The 15,796-nt window shown below is 42.9% G+C and overlaps 1 protein-coding gene across 5 annotated transcripts; it reads left to right on the top strand.

Moving 5' to 3' along the window:
- Positions 1-931: 931 nt before the first annotated feature.
- ARFRP1 (ADP ribosylation factor related protein 1) lies at positions 932-13,628 on the top strand. 5 transcript variants are annotated; one of them, XM_064465468.1, is made up of 8 exons: positions 933-1,064; positions 2,324-2,423; positions 2,814-2,901; positions 3,367-3,449; positions 3,943-4,024; positions 4,504-4,574; positions 11,075-11,175; positions 12,727-13,628. In XM_064465468.1, exons 2-8 carry the CDS (start codon positions 2,331-2,333, stop codon positions 12,812-12,814), a joined length of 606 nt encoding a protein of 201 aa, XP_064321538.1. In that variant the 5' UTR covers positions 933-1,064; positions 2,324-2,330; the 3' UTR covers positions 12,815-13,628. The 5 variants fall into 5 exon arrangements, with proteins under 5 accessions (XP_064321541.1, XP_064321542.1, XP_064321538.1 ...); XM_064465469.1 differs by having other exon boundaries at positions 970-1,071; XM_064465470.1 differs by lacking the exon at positions 933-1,064 and adding an exon at positions 1,235-1,256.
- The last annotated feature ends 2,168 nt before the right edge of the window (positions 13,629-15,796 follow it).

Raw genomic sequence — 15,796 nt, forward strand, 5'->3', positions numbered from 1 at the left:
CACTTCCGGCTTCTCTAGCCAATGCGTTACGCCACTCAGCGGCGAGACTCCCCCACCATACTGCGCCTGCGCACTCGGCATCCCCGGAGGACTGTGGCGTTGAGCATCCTGGGAATTGTAGTCAAAGTTAAGACTGGAAAAGACCTCTAAGGTCAAGTCCAACCGTCAACCCAACACCACCCTGGCCTCCTAAACCATGCCCGGAAGTGCGACGTTTTTTGAACACCCACAGGGATGTTGGTTCCACCACCTCCCTGGGCAACCTGTTCCAATGCCTGACCACTCTTTCGTTAAAGAAATTTGTCCTAATACCCAATATAAACCTCCCCTGACACAGCTTGAGGTGGTTTCCCTCGTTCGATCACTAGTGACTTGGGAGAAGAGACCAACACCCACCTCACTACACCCTCCTTTCAGGCAGCTGCAGAGAGCGAGAAGGGCTCCCCTCAGCCTCCTCCAGGCTAAACCCCCCCAGCCCCCTCAGCCGCCCCCCAGCACACTTGTGCTCCAGACCCTGCCCCAGCCCCGCTGCCCTTCTCTGGACACGCTCCAGCCCCTCAATGTCCTTCTTGTCCTGAGGGGCCCAAACCTGAGCCCAGCACTCGAGGTGGGGCCTCACCAGTGCCGAGCACAGGGGCCCCATCCCTGCCCGGCCCCTGCTGGCCACACCAGGGCTGACACAAGCCCGGGGGCTGGTGGCCTCCTTGGCCACCCGGGCACTGCTGGCTCATGCCCAGCCGGCTGTCAGCCAGCACCCCCAGGGCCTTCTCCGCCGGGCACTTCCCAGCCGCTCTGTCCCAGGCCTGGAGCGTTGCCTGGGGTTGGTGTGACCCAAGGGCAGGACCCGGCCCTTGGCCTTGTTACACCTCACACGACTGACCCCAGCCCATGCCCCGCCCGCCCAGACCCCTCTGCAGGCCCTTCCCTCCCTCCGCAGACCGACACCCCTCCCACGCCCCCCCCGCCCCGCCCCGCCCCAGAACTACGCTTCCCAGAGCGCCGCGCGCGGAGCGGCGCCGGCGGCCGGTGCCGGGGGGAGCGGGGAGGCGGCGGAGGCCCCTCCGGTACGCGGTGAGGGGCTGCGGGCGCTGCCCTCCGCCTGCCGCCCTCGGGGGGCGGCTGGGGCCGCGGCGGGGGCCGGCGGGGCACGACTGGGCTTGGGCGGGCCCGGCCCCGGGCCGTGAGGGGGAAAGGGCGGTGCGGGTGGACTTCCCCGCTTTCCCTGTCAGGCTGTGGCACGGAAGGAGCAGGGGGAGGTGGGTCTCCGGATCTAGGGGCACCCCTAGGATCACTTGCTGGCCCAAAAGGGGGGCTGGCCGGTCGGCTTGTAGCCAGCCTGCGGCCCCAGTGCAGCCTCGGGGGAGCTGAGGGGTCCCCGCTCGCCTAGCGGGTCCCCTTTCCCTCCCCCCCCCCCCCCCCTTCCAGCAGTGTTGTTTGACTCTGAAGTGGTTATTTATCTGCACGCTTGCTCTGAGATAGTTGGTTCTCAAAGTCTTTGCCTTGAGGTTCACTTTGTATTTAAACGGAGGAGTTGTTGCAATGTTCTGTGAGTCAGCTGTAGCGCTTGGTACCAACCCTTCCTCCACCTTAGCAAATCTCTGCCTTGTTTGTGCAAATCCAACAATAAAAAACGTGAGGGCTTCTGCAGGTGTTGGTGTCACTTTATCTGATTCTTAGTCTTATGCGTTTGGCTTGCTAACTTACCCATCTTGTGTTCATGGCGTTGCAAGATGACCAAATACTTATATGGTGGATACCATAACAGAATGCTGTTGCTGGATAAGGCTTAATTTAAGATAAGTAGAGGGGTTTATGCACCTTTAGAGTATGCTGTGCTCAGTTCGACCATTAAAGATCCCATGGTACTGTTATATGGATTGAGAACAAGGCTGACCTGTACATTCTTGCTCAAGATACCCATTCTGTGTACTTGCATGAAGTTGGCTTCATTTTCTGTGGGTCTTACATGTACCGCAAAAGATGTTCAAGCTCTTCTTTAGCTCTCCTTTAAGCCCCAAAGCAGATAGTATAGTTTTCAAATGAGGGTTGAGTTTGCAGTGGATGCTGGGCACTGCATGCAGAAACAGAGGTTAAGCTCTTTGGAAGGTAATCCCTCACTTGTGTGCGTTTGAAAATTGGATCTTGAACTATTTGCATTATCTCTCTTAGATCTGTGATTTGTCCTTGGGTTGCCTAAATATGAGAGTTACTGATAAAAGAGTAACGTCATCTTTTTATCTGGTGTTGAGAAAAACTTGCATTGTGGAATGCGAGACTTTTGGAAATGATCTGTTTGTTAATGATTTCCTGGTACTTGTTGCAGGAGCAGGATGTATACTCTGCTGTCTGGACTCTATAAATACATGTTCCAGAGGGATGAGTACTGCATCTTGATCCTTGGTTTGGACAATGCTGGTAAAACTGTAAGTGCTGTTTATTACCAATTCTGTGTAGGGCACATGCAATTCTAAACATCCTCCAAAGAGAAAACTTCCAAATGGCAGGTCAGTCTTTCTTCAGCTGTATTATGAGTTATTTTAGCGATATCACACCAAGGAATTTACTTTTCCATCTTGCTTAAATTTAGCATAAGCTTTGAGGGATATAACTGAGGCTTCAGTAATCCTGTAATCACCTGTCATCCCTTCTTTCCTTGCTAAAATGGGGAACAAGAAGAGAGGTTTGTTCCAAGGTTAGGTAGGGCAGTGTCTGTTAGAGCAGGATTCTGCAGCAATGAAAAAGCAGGTTTGGGTTAGGATTACCCCAGCCAGTAAAATATTTTAGAGTAAATACTTTTTCTTGTTTCTTTTCAGACCTTCCTTGAACAAACTAAAACTCGATTTAACAAGAACTACAAAGGGATGAGTTTGTCCAAAATCACAACCACTGTAGGCTTAAACAGTAAGTAAATCTGTCTGGAATTTTTTCAGCTTTCCTGCACAATTAGACAACAGCTAGTTCTTGTTTGAAATATTTAAGAATCAAGAAGGGCAAAATAGTTCGTGGAAGTAGAGATCGTACCTGCCAGATCCCCATGTCTTTTTGTATAAGAATAAAATAGACTTGCTTGGCTTATGAGGAAAAAAACCTGAAGTCTTAACAGACCAAGTAGCCCATTTCAGTGCTATGCTCAGAGGTTGAGCTAAATTTCACTGGAGTTCATTCATTGGCCTAATTCTGATACTATTTGCACTGATACGACTCTATCTGGTATTAGTGGTATTCTGTTGCTGAAAGTGGTCACTGTATGTGATTTTGTTCCTCTAGAAGACTGTTTTATCCCAGACTTCTTAGGGGCTGTACAGGCGTTTGTGCTTTAGAGAACACCTTTAGTTTTCATTGAATTTTGTTTTTCTTTCCTTCTAGTTGGTACTATTGATGTTGGCAAAACTCGGCTAATGTTCTGGGATCTTGGTGGACAGGAGGAGCTACAGTCTCTTTGGGACAAGGTTGGAGATGTATTTTTTTTACTTTTTAGAAATGCTTTTTGTCTCTCTTACAATTGAATCAGTATGATCATTTAGTAATCATACAGACTTAGTAGTAAGCCCAGTTTTTTCCAGCGATTCAACCATATCTGTGCAAGATTAGCAAAGATAATGCTTAATATTTGCATTATTGTTTACAGACAGCAATTGCCAACCCATATCTGAGGGTTGAGCCAATAGAGATAAGCTTTTGGGGGGACAGATAAACTTTTTCACCTGTTATATCCAGTAGGCCTGCAAACAGAACAGGCAATGCATTCTGTGTGCCACTATTCTTCTCTCCAGACATACACCACGGAAACAGCTGGCTCTAACTGGTTGATCTCTTCCATGTGTCTCAAAATTACCAAATAAAAAACAAACAAACAAAAAAACCCCAACAAAACAAAAAAAAACCCAATCCCCCTCCCCCAAAACAAATGGTACTAGCAGATACACTCTGTTATCCTCGCAGTATTATGCCGAATCTCACGGAGTGATCTATGTTATTGACTCCACTGATGAGGAGAGGCTCTCAGAATCTAAAAGAGCTTTTGGTGAGTACGTTATGTTTTACCTGTACTGTGATTTCATGACGTATTGTGGTACAGTTCTCTCATTACTATCCTGTCTGTTCCTGTGTTCTTGAAGTGAGCTGTGTGGCTTGTTGATGGCACAACTTTTGTACTTTTTGAAGTCTGTCTTGTCTGTTACACAGGACTCGCTTTTGTTTTTTATAATGGCCTTGTATCTCTTCTTGTACTTGTGCTAATGATTTTGGAATTTTTATTCCTTATTGTATATTTATCACCTCATTAATTCTCTGTAACATGCTTGCTGATAAAAATTAAGTTTGGACTTTGATATGGAAAAAATTCTGTGAAGAAAATAGACCTGGAAGGTTGTATCAAATGAAACTGTAATACAAGAAGGAGCCTCTGGCTTCATTCCTGTGTCCAGATAGTCTGTGTCAGGCATGTGCACAACTCTGTTCCAGAACCGGCTAAACCTCTGGTTTTGTTTCTGTGCTTTACAGAGAAGATGATTACCAGCGAAGCTCTGGAAGGGGTTCCCATTCTGGTATTAGCAAACAAGCAGGATGTAGAGGTAAGATTTTTGTAGATCTACTACTTAAGCAAGCAAATAAGCCTTGGAAAGATGAACTCTGCATTCATATTAAATTTGTTTCATATTTCTGGACAGATCCTACAGTGCTTTCCTGCTGCTGCAAATAATTGTTTTAATTTAGTTGTAATTTTTTCCTTTCTTCTCCAACCTTTTTCCAATGGCATAAGTAAGCTTACTACAGGCACATCCATTTCAGCTGATTTGAACTTTTTATGTAAACAGAAGAGACTATGTAGCTGTGGTGGGTTTTTCCTGTACCATGACTTGGTATCTTTATACTGTTTTTCCTGTTTATTCAGCAAAAAAATGTTTAGTGCATTTTGTTTATGCTGCTCTGCTGTTACCTGGGAACAGCACACAAATGTATGTGAAGCAGCATCATCCTTCTCCCATAACCAGATAAGATCTGTTCAATGAAGCATTCTGTTTGTCATTGGGCATTCAATCAATGACAGCAATGAATGGCAAGGAGTGCTTTTTCTTGATAGTATAATTTGAATTCTTTCTAGCATATCCAGAACTGCAGAACTTTTGTTTTGTATTTGACAAGTTAGCAGGCACTACAGTGTGACTGTTTAGGTGATGCATCCAGGATGGTCCTCATCTCCCCTGGCATGGAAAAAAGGGAAAAGAGTGCCTAAAGTGGTCGAGGTATTTTCGATGTTTTCTTCCTCCTTTCCATGGCTTGTACCTGGAATTCCTGTACTGCAGTTAGAGTGATTAATCTCTAGATGGAGCCAGAGACTTTCGGTAGAATTTGGAGTACCATGCCTGGCAGCTGTGGTCAGTATCTGTTTCAAAGTATGCTAATACTTCTCAGCTTCTTCCCCTGGACTTCACACCTATCTCAGTGAGTGTACTTGTGGGAGATACTTGAGACTTACATACAAATCACTTTGGCTTTAAAGGAGGATTTGGTTACACTTCCTGTGTACAACACAATCGATTTTTTTTTTTGATGATCATAAGATTATCTAGTCGTAGAAACAAAAGAAATGTAGTTCCACTTAAAAGTCAGTGTGAGATTGAGACATGACTTCTGATATATGGTCCTGACTTTGCAGTGATTTCTGGGAAATGGGGATGTGGGGAAACTGACTGTCTTCTCTGTGTGGAGACCAGAATATTAACTCTCATATTTCCATGCAACACTACAGCTTTACAGCAGGGAGCGGTTTGCACTCTTGCCTTTAGCTGTTGATCATTAAACTATATGCAGTGAAAAAGCTGTTCCAATTTTCTTTATGGATGTATATGCATATTTTGTTATGGGCATACTGCAAAAGCCAGCTCTTCTGGCACCCTAGCGAGACCAAAGAGGAATGATTAGACAAGTAGGCTTCTTTATATGACTAGAAAGAGGTATTTGGAACAGGCTCTCAAGATAAAAGCTGTGAATGACTCCTTGCCCCTTCTGGAGGGTCCAAGACCAGCCCACAGATTCAGTGCCTTTATGCAGTCATAGAACTGTAACGAGATTAGCAAAACTGTACTGACTAGAGGTAGGTCTATTTTTAAGAAATACTTAAATTGTGTATTTAGATGTCTGTTGCTTGCGTCTGATCTTGGATATGGACACAGAGCAGAGACACATCAGTGCTGTTAAGAGAACATTAAAGAGACTATATCTTATTATTCAGTAATTATTCAGGCTCCCATAAGCAAGATTTAGAAAACTGGAAGGCCTGTTTCTCTTCCACTGATCTAGCAGAATTGAAGACATCTGGAAGAAAATAGAATGTTACAGGATTATCATTGGTAGAGATTTTTCTGCTCTGGATCCCCAGACATATAATTTGTAGTGGGGAATTCTCACCAGCATCCCTCTGTTGTTACCTGCATCGTGGTATGGGAGGATAAGTGGTGTCTTAACCTTGCTGGTATATGCGGATGAAAGATGATATTCTCTCTAAAGGCCAGCAGAAGACTTCTGGTGAAATGTGTCAGAAGTAGTACATCTGACCTAGATTATTGTTTTTATTTTTAGGTTTCTATTCCTCACAATAAGCTCACAGAAGTTCTGACTCAATGCCTGAAATTCCTGAAATTGCACGAAGTGTAAGATTTTTTTGGCCCTGATGCTAAATTCCTTGTAAAAAAGAATTTCACAGTTAATAGCCACCACTACCCAGTCAGTGCTGCCAAGCATGAGTGGTGTTTGGTCGTATCAGGCGATGAAATAAAGTCATAGACCACAAAATAACCAATTCTAATATCATGACAATATTGTATATGAATTTTTTTTTGTACCAGGAGAATGCTCTCTATTTAGCAGGGGCTTCAAAACTGGATCATTTTGTAATTAATTAAAAGACTGGGTCAAATGTGTGTTGTGGGAGGGAGTTTGTTTTGGAGTTTGTCTTTTAAAGGAACTATTGCTTTGCAGGGGAATTAGATGTCTGATATATAATAATTCAAGTGGACTCTCTTTCAAGTCAGAATGCCGCTTTTGAAAATTTTAGGCAGTTTTGCTTACCTACTGCTTACTGCAGAAAAAGCTGCAAAATAAGAATTTATATTTGCCATTTTGAAGTGAATGCAGCTGTTTCAAGGTTTATAAAAGCTATATATTTCTGAGCTGTACAATGAACTGTTAAAGCTTAAGGATAGAAAGGCTCATTTTGCCGCACACTTAAAAGTACTAGAAAAACTGAGCTGAAAAAGTAGCACATGAAAATAATCGGGTGTTACGTGGTGTCTGAAGTTCTGCCTTCTTAAGATTAAGATAAATTTTTGGAAATCTCCAGAATGTTAGAAAGCCTCCTCATGTCTTTGGAAAATGAGAGGAGTCATGGTGAGTAGCAGCATATTTTTGAAGGCTCATAGTGTTACCTATTTTCCACACAGTTGTTAGAATATAGGCCTTCTGCATGACAGCCATTCTAATTTCCAACATAAGAAATATCACAGCTTCCCTGTAAAATTAGTTTTAATTTAGATAAGCTTGTTTTAATTTAAACATGCTTAAGTTTTAGTTTAAAGTAAGCTCGTAAAAAAGATAGCACAGAACAGAGGTAAGGTGGTTTAAACTTTATTAAATAGTTTTACTTAGGCTATCCACCTTTCTGTTGTTTCTGTTTTAGTTATATTCTGTCGAGTGATTGCTCTTGAGATGGCTGAAGAGTCTATACTTCAGGTTTTGTCCTGACCTGAGGCCAAGCAGCAGCACTGTCTTCCCTGCAGTGGGTTTGGCAGATAGATAAAGACTCTACAGTGCAACCTTTTTGCCTAAAACAGCCACTCATGCTTTTCTGCAGGTGACTGCAGAAACGGAACCTTGCTGCTTGATATATTTCGAGGTGTACCATCCCTGAGCCTTAATTTGGGTGATGTCATTCTGAACCCTTTGTAAAAGCAATTTGCTTGTGCAGGCAGGTCATGGCTAGACTATGCCTTGAAGAGCCTTCATGAAAAGATGGTTTGCAGTGCGTTCTTTTGGGGAAGTCGAGATAGAAATATGACTTGTCAAATTGTGTGTTTCCTCTGAAATGTATGGCAGAGAACATCACTCCAGAAAGGTCACTTGTGGATTTTATTATTGTAATGGTACACTGTTTATGTGATCACAAATCCAGCTTCCCTAGTTTGCTCTTGGTTTATGTGGTTTCAGTTGAGAAACAAAACACATCTTGTCATGTTTTTTTTTGTCCTGTGGCTGAAACCAGGACACATGCGTAAACAAATATTTTGTAATGTATACAAGGAGGTGGAAAAGAGGGGAACTCAGAAGACACAGCTGACATTTTCTGCCAAGCATGAGAAGCTCAAATGCTCCTAGTTGAAGTGATGGGTAATCTACCTCATCCTCTGCTGTGAGACAAGATTTCCAGTTCATGGCTTCCCCTTGAACACTAAAACAAGGCTTCTCTGAATTGATAGTTCAGTGGTGCTGTGCCCTCTGCTATGTTACTGTACTTCATCCCAAGGGGAAAAATACCTTCCTCAAAACAGGTGTAGCATTATGATACAGTGATGTCCTACTATGAACAGCACAAATCGTGCAAAGTCTCCTCAGAAGCAAAACTCTTTCTGATGCAGATCTCTATGGAGAGCAATGGCTAGACAGCTTTTGGAAGTTAGGGCAGGCCATGATTATACCAGGGGGTAAGAAAGGGAAATTATTATAATGGATTAAGGCGGGAGAAAAAATGGCTACAACAGTTGTAAGCTGCACTGGGAAAAGTAGACTTCTCAAAGGCCTCCGAGATGGACGTGGTGAAGAAGGTGGATTCTATGTGCCGCTGGATATGTGCAGGTGTACTGGTCTGCTGGTGTTTTTTGGCAAGCCAGTTGCCTGACTGCTTTGCAAAGGCAAGTAGAAATAAAGGACAGCATGACTATGCTCTGCACTGTAATTTCCTACCTTAAGCACTTTCTCTCAGATTTATTTTAAAAAGGTTAAAAAGTACACAATCATTCAGAAAAGGAGAAATTTTAATATATATGATATTAAACTGTGATAAGCTTAAAGCATATTTCAAGAAACATTTGCTCAGTTTCAGCTGCCTTAGGATTTAACTTTCCTGCCACCAAGTCTCATTTACTGGGGGGGGGGGGGGGAAGTAAAGACATGAAAAATAGCTCAAATTACTGACGTGCACCTCTTCTTCCTTCCCAGTTGCTGGGTGATTGACTTGTCTGAAGCTTTGGCTTAAGTCAAGAGGCTGTTGGACCTGCCTTTCTTATTTGGCAGTGAATGTCAAACCAAAACTAAAGTAGCGTCTTTTACAAACTTGCAGAGAAATGGTTGTTTGGTAGTAATCTCTTGCCCATCTTCCAGACCTACTGGAATGAATTCCAGCTCCCAGGTCCAGTCTGACTCCCTCTAAAGTTAGTATTTGATTTATTTATTTGACTATCCTTTGGATGACAGCGCATCTTTATGAATTGCAGGTTTGTAAGTTGTTAGGGCTTTGGTCAATGAAGTAAGTTACATTTCTGGATACAGTTTCCAGCTCATTAATTGAAACTGCAAGTTTGATGACTGTACTTTCTTATGACCTAAGTTGCATTTCAAAAGTTGCACAACTAATGGATTCTAGGCCTTTCACAGTGAAAAATCACAAGTCTGGATTCAAGGACACTGGGTGAATTGGGTGTCATTAAACTCCTCTCAAGCCATTTCTTAAGAACCCTTCTTACTTATTAGCACTGAAACCTGCCTATTTGTCACATGCTCATCTCCACAGTAGTTTCCTGTATTTAATTTCTCCAGAACCAGTATTTTGCAAAATGGATAGCTGGTATTATTAATTTCCATCATTCTGCTAAGTTAAGCCCCCAACTTGAAGGCTGAATTCCTGTTTGCAGGTAGTCTGTTCCTTCAAAGCATACATCCACTTGGACTAATCCTCAAGACTCACAAGGGTCTGATTTGGCATTTCAGGAAACACTTGCCCAAACCATGTATTTGAGCCTCACTGAAGGTCCAGAATGTCTTTGCAGAGAGAGGAAGAAAGCTGGTCTCATGGCCAGCTTAAGTGCTTAAATGGCTTGTCCAAGACTTCTGAGGAAAAAGTGAGCACCAAGATCAGAAAATGATTTAAAGGCAGGTGATTTTTCTTTTACCTGCTTCCCCATGTTCAGGGAGGAGAATGCAAGTTTAGACATCAGTAAGGCAGGTTTGCTTTTGTTGTTTGTAACTCAAAGAATAAAATTTTTGTGGTAACACTGATTTTTGTCAGGAAAGTAATCCACTGATTTATTGGGGGGGTTTATGCGTTTGTGTATTTTGAAACCACTTCCTGGCAATGTCGTAGCAGCCTTACAGAAGTGCTGTATCACACATGTACACATCATCCTGATGGTGATCAAAAGCAAAGTGACACCAGGCATCAGAAAATGTGCTGCATTTAGTACTGTCAGCATTTTCTCCTGCATGCAAAATGCAAACAAGCCCAGAGTAGTTATGCCTTTAATATCAAGGAATTTGCTGAGAACTTAGGAAAAATCACATCTAAGCTGTTTTCTGAGAGTGCACATGTAGGGATATGTGATCCAGGCCATTGGCAAAGAGTCAGCCACAGGAACAGACTTGTCTGGGATTCTGGCACTTTTTCAAAAGGCTTTGTAAATAGATGTGCTCCCATAGTGTTCTGATAGACAGAACTTGTGTGTGATGATTGGGGCCGGTTGGAAGGAGTGTGTGTGGGTTGTGCTAGTTTTTGTGACTCTATTTGCTTAGAAGTGTGCGTCTTGAGGATCAGGGAGGTGTGGCAGTCTGTGTATACTGTCTGAAAATAGCATTCTCTTTGGTGAAGAAAGAATATGATTGTTTGGTTTTGGGGGGTTTTTTTGGTTTTTTTTTTTTGAATGTAGAGAAGTGAATTTGCTGTGTTAGTGGGTGATGGGGTTTAACATAACAGTGTTGTGCCACCCTGTCTGAGGCAGAACTGTGGATGTGGTAGGATTCATTTTGGAAGAAGGCCACCATGTCTTGTAGCTTAGAAAGCAAGCTCTACTTTTGGTTTCCCTTGCAGACTTGTCTGTCAATACCTGACATCAAGACAGCATTCAGTGACTGCATTAACAAAATTGGGAAGAGAGACTGCCTGACGCAAGCCTGCTCTGCTCTTACTGGGTAAGTATGAGAATGGATGGTATTTTGGTTAACTGAACAGCTGCAGGGTGTCACGCAAGCAGAGGAGTACTATAGGATTTAATAACCCCTGACAGGGAGCTGCACTTCCTTCCCAGCAGTGACAGATACTTGTTTGTGAGCCTTGGACATCTTCCAAGTCAGTAAATCCATCTGTTAATCCCGTCTATGAAACACGATGAAAATGTACTACTGGCTGAGAGTAACAGGACTTGGAGGCACATGGAGATGTTGATTCTTGTCCCCCGTCATCCCATCTCCATACACAGTAATGTTTGCAGTCACTGGCGTGCTGCAGCTCCTGGCTTAATGTAAGTCAGTTGAAAATGTAGCTGTTTGTGATGCGGCCAGAGAAATGAGTGGCGTTCCATTGTTGGTGGTGGAATTATGCTCTTGCTTTCATATTTTTTGTCATGCAGATGAGCTTTGTTATGTAGATAATATAACAATCTGCAAGAGTGTTCTCACGTGGGGGATGCCTGTAGTTTAAGATACAATGACTAGAAAAGACCAAAGTTTGGGAGTCTGATTCTTCTTCAGGCTTACACAGCTGCATGCCACATAGCTGCATGCCACACAACCCACTAGATTCTTGATCTTGGTGTCACTATTGCACATTGAGTCTTGCAATACTTTGGTTACGCTTTCAGTTCTTTGGGTGAAAAGGGCTATTCAGCATAGGTCAAAAGTACTGTTCCAGATGGGTAGAAATACTCCTGCCTGAATTACTGCCTCTACTGAATCCAGAGCTTTGAGATTTCTTCTTTTTTTAATCTAGCTGTATTGTTATGCAAGCTACTGCAAAGGATAAGAAAAGCTTCTTAAATCATGAGAAAAATTTCTGTTATCTGCATTGCTAAGAATCAAATGCTAATAAACAGATGAATGACCACAAGAACAATAGTTAAGCACTGACTGGAAGAGAAGTATTAGATAATAATCTTATGAAATGCAACTTTTCCAGTTGTTGTGGGTTTTGTACAAACACTTCCAGTTTTGATCTGTGTGGAGTTTCCTTTCAAAATTTCAGTTTGAGTTGGCACAAAAAAAAAAAAAATTGTGGAAGTGCTGGCTGGGAAGCTGTGCAGACCAGTGAGTTGGTGACTTGCTTAGCCGTGCCAGCACAGAGGATTACAGAAAGTTGGAGCCAGGGCTGGAAGATCTGATACAACTAGCCTGAGGCTTGTAGCAAAATAACCTCAAACCAGCTGACTGTCAAGTGGTTTGATGCTTGTTCATCCCAAGGTTTCCACAGAGTTGATGAGTAATTAAATTGGATGTAGGCTTGTACAGACACCAGAAAAATAAAGGATGGAGCTTACATACTGAGTTAAAAGAAATCAGATCCCCACTGTTTGCGTGTATGAGAAACTAACATAGTAGCACCAGTAAACAACCGCAAGGCAGAACCCTTCACTTGCTCTTGTAAGGGGTCAGTTAGGGACCACATGAGCCATGTTTTCATTCTTGGTTATTGTGTGAGGTGGTTTTTTTTTTCTTTTAAAATCTTGTCTACTTCTCTTATTTCCTTAGCAAAGGAGTGAACGAGGGAATTGAATGGATGGTGAAGTGCGTGGTGAGGAATATTCACCGGCCCCCAAGAAAGAAGGACATCACGTAAGAAATTCCAAGTCAGCCAAGGAATGGACAGTCTTTTTCCACACAGTTTTGTGTTCTCTTTAAGGAAGGTGGTCCACTGGATTCCTATTACACCTGATTCTTTCCTAAGTTTGGAGACAAACATTCTCTTTCTCTGTCTAAAAAACTTGAGCAAAAGAATCCAACTGGGTGGGGGGTGGGAATCTCTTACATTAAGTATTAACTCCTTGGCCTTAGAGCATAGGCCAAGTGGCAATCTACACGTTGTTGCAGATGCAAAGGACTTAGTTTTCTACTGTATTACTTTGTGATTCTTGATTTGTTAGTCTTACAGGCTAGAGGCCAGTGATGTGAAGGAACTCCTGAAGGAACTGTGTAGGTGAATATGAAAAGGGAGGGAGAGCTTGGGGAATGGTTGTCCCTTCCAACTGAGAGGATACTTTGCTGCTCCAGCCCCATGGTTACTGTAGGTGGTGTTACTGGCCCTGTTATGCTGCTGTTTGTATAATGGGGAGAGACAGTGTTGATTATAACTCAGTTTTCAGTCAGCATGTTGATTGATAACTTTTACCTGTGGAAAATGCAGATACGGAAGCCAGCAACTGCACAGTGGTACACTGTTTAAAATGGGTATCCTAACAGGACATGAACTCCAGAAGCACTGCCATGTTTTGATTGCCAATCTCTCCATTGTGCATTCTCTTTAATTATAAGAATAATTGGTATCTTCTGTAACTGGAATGAATTGAGGCCCTCTCTGTGATCTTTCCAGGCTGAAAGCTGAACCTCCAGGCAGGGAGAAATCAGTATGCAATAAAGCTTCCTACTACTCTGAACTTCTCTTGCTGGAGCAACTGATGTTTGGAAATACTGGTACTTAGCCCTCTAGTTTTTTGAAATGCAAGAAAGAACAGATAGGCAGCTCTCAAAGTCAAGTAGTGCTCACTTCTCGTATAGCCTACCCAGCTAGTAGTTCTGCTGACATATCACTAACATTTCTCTGACTTTCTTCTTACATGTATTTTACAGTGGTTTGGCAATGGGTGTTGCTCTTCGCATGTTTTAGTTACTCCTGGCATGGGTGACCATTCTGTCCTGTTTGCTCACATAACTAATGGAACATTATCCAAGCTCTATTTCAGCAAGTTAGATAGTAGTATTTGTTTATAGACATGTTATTTGGCATGTCAAAGAACTTTCTGCTGAATTTTCTGCATGCAACTCATTGCAGATTTTTTTTTTTTTATGAGAGAACATAATTCATTCCCTCACATTTGGGTCAAAGCATGAGGGCAACTGGAACGTGTCATTAAGCACATGAAGTCAGTGGAAATAATTGCATACTGGAGAGCAGAATCTTACTTCTCAATAACTCTAGGATAGGAGAAGGCCAGGCAAACTGTCAGGTAAGATTCAATTACTTGCTGCTAGAACAGGTTGTATAACACAGTACCCGAGTTTGAATTTGGATGGTGCCAATGTCAGTGCCATATCCCAGAAGGTTTAACAGACACCAGAGGTTTCATTAGGTTCCTTCAGACCTAGTGACCCATCCCAGGTTTCTTTTGCGCTCTGTGAATGTAGAGGATCCCCTTGAAGATCACTCACCTACTGTAAGAAGTGGCACTTCCTCTAGGTGCTGCACGTGATGTAGGGCTGAGAGTTTCAAGTGTACAAAAGTATCGGATACCCAGTGGCTGTTCATTATAAGGGAAATCTCTCTCACTTGGCCATCTTTAAAAGCGTGAGTATTTTCAGGGTATCGCTGTGGTCCTGGCTCTTGTTTTGGTTGGCAAGGTTGATGCTAACAGTAAAAACGAAGATGTAAAACAGTGACTGGTGGACAAAACTGCATTGTTAAGAGACAAAACATTTTAGTCAACTAACTTGAAGTGTCTGTTTAATGGGATACCAGGGGTTTTCCAAGCTTTCCACATACTCTTCTCAGATCTCTTCCTCTCCCTATTCCCTGGGAGACCAGGGAGGAAAAACAGTTTTGAGCTCGAGGCTATAGCTGTTCTCACAAGTCTCTAGACACAAAGACTGCTTTGTGGCACATATCAGCAGGAGGTCTTAAATTAAAGGCAACATTTTGACTTCAGAATTCTGAGTTCTCATGAGTGGGAGGGTGTTTCACCTAGAAAGACACATCAGCTCTGATACATAAGTATGAGCACGCTCTGATGTCCACAAAACATCAGGGAGGATTTCTCTGAAACCGCAGCGAAACGTTCGATATCATTCAGAGTTAGCTTCTAGAACAGTAACAGCTGTTACACATGGGATGCAGCTGCTTGGCTCCCAAAGTCTGTTTTAGAAAGAGAGTTTCGCAGTCAGGTTTTTCCACCATTACAGATGGAGTGCACCTACCTGATACTGTCGAAAGATTTCCTGAGTGCTGGGAAGCCCAGCAGGTAAACAGTCAAGCCAATTGTTGAACTGCTTCAGTGTGTCCTCCATGCTGCAGCATGACTGCAATGAGGGAGTTCAGCTCATTCAGCTGCCAGGTGCAAGATGAAGATCTTGGTATGCAAGCACAATCTGGACTTGGATCTTGCTGAGCATGTACCATGTGCAGTTACTTTACATGAAGCACAATGACAATGGAGTGCTGCTAAGTCAGCTGGCGTTTTTGGTTGCATCTGCTCTATATGGTCATAAATGGTTACACAAGGACACTGATGACTTCCTCCTTCAGTGGGTTTTATTGCAGCTTCAGTCTCTGTAAGCAGGTCTGTTCTGCTAATGATGCCTCAGTACAGACAGCTGAATAGGACCAAACTGACACGGAAAAGCGTTCTGAAAAGGGGTGGTGGTCAATGCGTAAGATCGACCGAAAAAAATCCCACTGGGATAGCCTAAGATGATATGCAGGTAGCTGATAACTATTTCATATTTTCATCAGTAATTTCATGAATAATTTATCATAGTTTAGACTTGTGCTTTATTTAAGTCCTTATAGGAACCACAGATTTCTATTTAAAATGCTTTTGCATTGCAAGTC

This window comes from Phalacrocorax carbo, chromosome 14, assembly GCF_963921805.1.
Source record: "Phalacrocorax carbo chromosome 14, bPhaCar2.1, whole genome shotgun sequence".
In the NCBI taxonomy this organism is placed as follows: domain Eukaryota; kingdom Metazoa; phylum Chordata; class Aves; order Suliformes; family Phalacrocoracidae; genus Phalacrocorax; species Phalacrocorax carbo.

Excerpts from the sequence above, each read along its gene's own strand:
- ARFRP1 (XM_064465468.1), top strand. The coding sequence starts at position 2,331 with ATGTATACTCTGCTGTCTGGACTCTATAAATACATGTTCCAGAGGGAT. Across the intron at positions 2,424-2,813 it reads TGGACAATGCTGGTAAAACT|ACCTTCCTTGAACAAACTAA; the intron begins GTAAGTGCTGTT and ends GTTTCTTTTCAG. Across the intron at positions 2,902-3,366 it reads AACCACTGTAGGCTTAAACA|TTGGTACTATTGATGTTGGC; the intron begins GTAAGTAAATCT and ends CTTTCCTTCTAG.